Here is a 7,061-nt window from a genome sequence, read left to right as displayed (position 1 = left end):
GAAGCCAATCATTTGTTTCCCTTTTTTATTAATTGTTTTGAAGAAAACAACGTTTGTTTCGAAAAACGTAAGGACATATTTACAAAATAAAGTTCGGGGGGCCAACTTCACGCTGCTCCCCACTTTCAAATTTGGACTCAATACTGACGCCAATCGTTTGTTTTTCGTTTGTTATTGATTATTTTGAAGAAAAAATCATTTGTTTCGAAAACATTACGAAGATTTTCACTAAATAAAATTTGGGGTTGAGCAATTTCCCGCTCGGCTTTGTAGTATGAAATATGGATTCGAAACCGAAGCCAATTGTTTGTTTTTCGTTTGTTATTGACCGATTTCAAGAAAAAAATGTTTGTTTTGAAAAACGTACGGACACATTCAGAGAATAAAGTTCGGGGGGCCAACTTCACGCTTCCCCCACTTTGAAATTTCTTCTCGAAATCGAAGCCAATCGTTTTTACCTCGTTTGTTATTGATTGTTTTGAAGAAAAATTCGTTTGTTTCGGAAAACGTATGGACATAAAGTTGGGGAGTCAATTTCACGGGGGTCTACCCATAAGAAATCCACCCCTGAAATTTTTTCTTACCTTTTGGTTACATATGATGGTAACCAAGAAAGTTCTATCGTTTTTTTGTGGAGATCTGTGTCCAATTGACCCTCACACCGTGAGTTGAATGCGAATGGATATAAAGCGAGGGTTAGTAGCTGCTGTGGGTACGAGGGGAGGCTGGAAAGTTCATGAAATCACCAAGAAAAAAATTATGTGGAAGAACCATTTTAATACTCTATTCAACGTATTCCCCCCGAAGCTCAATACACTTTTCACAACGATGTTGCAACATTTCTAACCCTTGCAAATAGGAGATCTTGTTCTGCTGTACAAACCAGCCCTCCATCTCTGCAGTGAGTGCCTCTTCGGATGGAAGACGTTTGGTTTTGAGATGTGGGAAGAGGTGATAGTTGGAGGGGACCAGATCAGGTTATTAGGGTGGATGAGGTACACAGGTGAAGCCCAGATCCACCAGTAATTGCATGGTTTGATGAGCCTTGTGGGAGGGTAGATTGTCTTGGAGAAACTAAACACCACTGCTGACTTTTCTCCGTCGATTTTTCTTCAGAGTCTCCTTCAGCTCAATCAAATATTTGGAATAAATCCTAACATTCATTGTTTTACCCTTTTTAAAATATTTGATAAGGATGACACTGTCCTTGTTCCAAAACACCGATGCAAGCACCTTCCCAGCTGATCTTTGGCTTCGGAACTTCTTCGGTCGTGGAGATCCACTGTGGCGCCACTCCATGGATTGCTGTTTAGTCTCTCTATCATACTAGTGCAGCCATGTTTCATTTTCTGTTACCAGACTGCGCAAGAACTCACCAGGGTTTTGAAACTTTTGAAAAATTTCCTGTGGCATCTGCACCCGTGTTCTCTTCTGGTCAGCATTCAAACATTTTGGGATCCATTTGGCATTGACCTTCCGCATGCCCAAATATTCTTCTATTATGACACCCACACGCTCACGCGATATCCCCAGACACGCAGCAATGATTTTGATTGATATATGCCTACCCTCCATAATCATGTCAGGCATTTTGTCTATGTTTTCCGTGGTCACTACATTTGAAGGCCTGCCTGAGCGAGGTTCACCTTCAGTCTCACGATGACCAGTCTTAAAACGCCTCTGTTGTACTGTTGTATATCCAGGAGCATGTTCCCCCAAAGTATACTGCAAAGTTATATGAATTTTCATAGAGGATTTGTCTTGCAGCACAAAAACCTTGATGAAACTGCGAAGCTCATTCTTCTCGAATTTCCTTAGATCCTCAGCCATACCTTCTTACAAAGGAAACAACAATGATAAAATGATCATATACGGAATGAGAGGTTCACAATATATGACTTTTCTAATGACTACAGTGATATATTTCAATTTTTATTTATTCTTGGTGATTTCATGAGTTTTCCAACCCCCCTCGTATATCCAACATACTACTTGGTTGTGGAAGTTTAGTTACACCGTGAACTTCCGTAAGGACAGAATGAACGTGGGACCTCCACAAAGCGTCATAAGTTCGTGTATGCTGTACAAGGTCAAACTGGGCGGAGAGGAAAATATGCCAGGCCTTTGGAGAAGGTGTCGTGACTATGAGGACAGTGCAGCGGTACTTTAACAAGTGTAAGGACGGTGACGAAACACTCGAAGACGCACTATCTGCCGGAAGACCAACATGTGTACGAAACGAAGATCTTCAGGCAGCAATTGAAGCAAACAGTGGCTAGACATGTGAGGAACTGGGACTACAGTTCAATGAGAGTGGAGAGACCATTTGGTAGCACCTCCATCAACTTGGGAACCACTACAAGTTGGGTCGATGGGTCCCACATGATTTTAATCCTGGCCTGAAGGCAACTCAAGGAGACACCTGTGTTTCTTTGCTGTCTCGTCTGAAGAAGGAACCATTTCTGGACAGGGTGTTGATATGTAATGAGAAATGGGTCCTATACGAAGTTCCACGGCGCCGTCATCATTGCTTAACATTACATGAATCAGTTCTAAAACAGTCGAAGCCAGCATTATTATTATTATTATTATTATTATTATTATTATTATTATTATTATTATTATTATTATTATTATTATTATTATTATTATTATTAATAATAATAATAATAATAATAATAATAATAATAATAATAATAATAATAGACGAGAGGGTGCAAATGTGGAAACCCAGTTTGTATTTCATTTGTAAAAAAGCAGTGAATCGTTAATTTAACCTGGAAAATTGCCTCAAAATGCCTTAGAATGTTAGAAATATGGGACCATAATTCACAAGTGCAAAAACCATATACGTAAAAAATAAAAAAATATTTTACACATGTACTAGCATATTTCGATTTTTTAAAAACTGAGGGTAATGTGGAAACACCCTAAAATTACAGTAAATCAATGTGTAGACACATAATGGTTGTTTCCACACCGGCACACTAAGAGTGACTCCAGTCCTCACATAATTGACATTGAATCCATAGTTCACTACGCATATCTTTCGAAAATGGATTCCCATAAAATATGCACAGAATGTCTTTTTCGGTGGGCTCTTCTACTCCAACTGGAAACGAGACTGCAGAGTTTAGTTTGTTTCTTTTTTTTTTTTAATTGCAGGAGGAACTTTGGGCATTTTTCTAGTTTTGTTACCGCCTGCAAGCGGCTTCTGTTTAGGTCTAGTCGTACTCTTACGGTTAGATAAGGATTCTTCGAGCTGTTTTTTTGTACGGAGACGATGTCAAAACAGCGCAAGAACTCGGCTTACGATCTCTATTCGGAGTCTTCCTCTTCAAAAAGGGTATTTTCATTATTTGTTATGGTGACACACAAACTTTTGAAGAGGTGCTCGGTACGCTGGGATCCTCTGAAGAGGTGCTTGGTGCGCTTGGACTTTGTAATAAAAATCGTGGAGACAATTATTTGCCTTTTTACCGTCTCTTTGTCAGTTTCCACTTTATTTTACTCCTAAGCCTTACCCCTCCGCCCTTCCCCCACTTAGGCCAAGAATAAAAAGTATCTAACATATACTTGTATGATTCAAATGTGTGTTATATTCAATAAATTATTTACTAATAATAAAACAATGCAATGGACTTTAGGGTGAGGGAAATGTGGAAACGTTTCCACATTTCCCTCATCCACATGTTTCCAAGTTACCCGCACTGTAGTCAAATTGGATTGTACGAGTTAAGTTAAAAACACGTTTGCTTGTGATTGATTGAAAGCCACCAATACCTTCCCAATAACTCCCTTTCACAATACTCTGATATGTATTACACTACATCTATGATACTTTAGACTTAACATTACTACATACTTACCTCCAAAAACTTCACGAAAATGTGTAAACAACAATCGACGCACCACCATTAACCACACTGGCCAACCGCTTCATAGCGTTGTGTCGTGACGAATGGGGACGAGGGTGATTGTTTACGGCAATCGCCGAAAGGGTAAAGCTCTCTGCAGTCAACATACGTTACGTTTCCACATTACCCTCACATTTCCACATTTGCACCCTTTCCTCTAATAATAATAAGGGTTGTTTTGTTTAAAACAAAATGTTTAAAACAAATAATTAAAACTTGTTTTAAACAATTGATTTTATTTAAAACAAATTTTATATACGTTTTAAACATTTTGTTTTAAACACGTGTATTTTTAAGGCTTGTTTTAAACATATGTTTATTTTTATTTTATATAATTTTTGTAAAAAAAAATCTGCCAGAGAAAGAAAATTACCAGAAAGTGATCCCGTTCAGAAGCCTATTTTCTTCCCGTACAGTGTTACCATACTTGGTACAATTATCAAATTCAGCCCTTTTTGTCATTCATCGGTACCACGCTGACATTTTCAGCCCCTCTTGTGAAAAAAGTTGGTACAATTCTATACAATTCAGCACCATTTAACAGATACTTGGTACATTTTCAAAAGTGTCAGTAAGACCTTTCCTACATCTCATAGAGGAAATCAGAGGCGCGTTTGATTTCCTTACAATACATATCAAAGATGATAACTGTTTTCCCTTTTAATTTGTGGCCTCTGTTATACTTCCTGCGTGCAAGAAAAGTTTCATCTACTTCCACAATTGTTTGGGATCTTCCTATTTGGATGTTTTTAAAAAGTAATTTTAAAAAAAAAACAATTTCTTGATTTGGACTCTTGGAAAATGGGGGCGGAGTGTTCTAAAACTTTACTTCTTTTAGTTTCGTATTATAGAGCCATGTATTGCACTTTGATAAAATAATGAATTCAGCCCTTTTTGTTTTAATTTGGTACTATTTTTCAGCCCATTCCAGAGCTAGGACTGTAACAACACTGTTCCCGTGTGAATGTTTTGATTTCTCGTAGCTACTGCAGGTCGATATGGTGATCCACAATTTATTTCGTCTCTTTTTCCCTTGTTTTTCTTTATCGTCTATTGTATTGCTTACATGCTTATCAGTTAACTTTGAGAAAGTGTTGTAATCGAAGACTACTTGTAGAAACGATATAAAACAATAAATAAAAGAATTATTATTGAAACAAGTTTTTTTTTGTTATATTCAGAAAACAAAGGGCTCTTTACTAAATTGCGGTTCTGAAAGTAAAATATCGCAGGCATTTGTTAATATATACAGTACATGTTGGTTTTCAGTCTTTGTACAGCTTGGAATCGTTAAACATGAGTTTTAGGGGAAGAAAAAGGACACCATTTCGAGTAAACCGAAGAGACTAAATTTATACGTTTCGAACAAACTTGGGTTGTAGGATAAATTTGGCTCCAACTTAGGTTTCTTTAAAAATATTTTTAGATATTGGTCGTTCAGAGCACAAGGAACCAAGTCCATTTTCAAAAAGGTTCATTTTTGCTCAACAAAAGTAGTATCTTCGTAGCGAAGAGTCCGAAATAAATGGACCAAAAACCACGTGAAAAGGTGTAGTGTGGGCTAGAGTTTTATAGGACAACCGCTAGACAAGGGCGTTTCTATATAGAACGGGGGAACAGGAGAGCTAATTTCCCTCTCCCTGCTCATAAATTTAAGATATTGTGTACGCTGCAACCCGAGAAAGATTAACAATTCAAGCTCCAAATTTCATTGTCAATTATGTATAATTACATTAAACAAATGCAGGGTGTGTCAAAAGGAATACACCAACGGAAAACGTAATATATTCTCAACCACAAATCCGAAAAGAAAGAAAGGAAAACTGCGTGACAAGGTGCAATCTAGAGTTTTATATAATTATCGCTAGAGAGGGGCGTCTTTTTAGAGGTCATAAGCCTTCCTACCGCTTACCCCGAATTTCAAATTTTGAGACAGTAATGCAGATTTAGAAACCTTTTGCTGAGCAAAGTCCAACAGAAAAAAAAATGAAGTCTTTACACCGAATAAATACGGAGTTCGATCAGTTAAAATCCATTTCTATTGGCCGCAAGGAACTATAGGCTTATATTGCTCTTTTGAATATTTTTTTCTTTTTGACCGAAGGATTCCAAAAATGGCTCTATTTTCGAGTTTCGGGCCTGCTTAAAATTCTGGAAATTGTGCCTAAGTAACTCTCCAGTTTTGATCATCTATATTTCCTCCGTATTTATTCGGTGTAAGGATTTCAAACTTGTTCTGTTGGACTTTGCTTATAAAAAAGTTTCTAAATCTGCCTTACTTCTACCAAAATCTGAAATTCAGAGTGGGAGTGGGTGCGGCTGCCCTCCTGCCTCCACTGACGCCCCAGTCTAGCGGCTGTCGTGTGAAACTAACCCACGCTCTTTCACATGATTTTATTTTCATTTTTCGTACTCTAGACTGCGAAGATTTTGAAATACATTTTGAAATAACATTCATTTGCTGACCAAAAGAACATTATTGAAAATGTACTTGGATGCATTGTGCTCTGAATGTCCCAAATATTGTTTTTCTTCAATACAATCATTGAGTTAAACAACGACCAATACACAGGCTTGCAGAAAATATTCTAAAGTTAGCACAACATGAAATGTGCTTGAAACATCACTTTTGGAAAATTTATTATTTTAAAATAATTTTATTAGCATCAGTATTCCGAAATAGCAATCAAATTTTTGCAACTAAAATTTCACCCACCTTCAGGTGATCAATTGAGTAAAAATTGTGTACATGTGTGTACAATTCCAATAACAATACAATTACTTGAGCCAAACACCGTTAAAAAAGTCAGATTAAATCCAGTGGTCATTCGAAGTCATTTTGCAAACCACTGGTGATACATAAATTAAGTTAGGTTAAAAAAGAGCACATGCAGCCAAAACCACTTTGTGCATTAGTACTTTTAGACATTTTTTCTAATCTTTTCATTAGTATTGACAAATTCAGCCTTATAACTATCCACTACAGACACAGCTAACCACCTCGAAAGGTTACAAAAGTTAATGGTTGCGTTTACTGTATATGCCATCTAGTGTTGGAGGGTCTATATAACAAAAAAAGATAAAATAACAAACTGATATTTTAAAAATGGTATTATTGACGGGGATTGGCTCACTTACTTACTT

The 7,061-nt window shown here is 37.0% G+C and overlaps 1 protein-coding gene across 1 annotated transcript; it reads right to left on the bottom strand.

Annotated features, from left to right (window-relative positions):
• Positions 1-1,326: 1,326 nt before the first annotated feature.
• On the bottom strand, positions 1,327-1,830 carry LOC145677499 (protein GVQW3-like). Its single transcript, XM_081747977.1, has one exon. The coding sequence runs from the start codon at positions 1,828-1,830 to the stop codon at positions 1,327-1,329; it is 504 nt and encodes a 167-aa protein (XP_081604103.1).
• Between the last annotated feature and the right edge of the window lie 5,231 nt (positions 1,831-7,061).

Source organism: Thermobia domestica, unplaced genomic scaffold (genome assembly GCF_964235325.1).
Source record: "Thermobia domestica unplaced genomic scaffold, izTheDome1.hap1.1 HAP1_SCAFFOLD_957, whole genome shotgun sequence".
In the NCBI taxonomy this organism is placed as follows: Eukaryota; Metazoa; Arthropoda; class Insecta; order Zygentoma; family Lepismatidae; genus Thermobia; species Thermobia domestica.
The sequence above is the reverse complement of the archived record's forward strand: the minus strand, read 5'-3'. Positions and strand labels throughout refer to the sequence as shown.

Excerpts from the sequence above, each read along its gene's own strand:
- LOC145677499 (XM_081747977.1), bottom strand. The coding sequence starts at position 1,830 with ATGGCTGAGGATCTAAGGAAATTCGAGAAGAATGAGCTTCGCAGTTTC.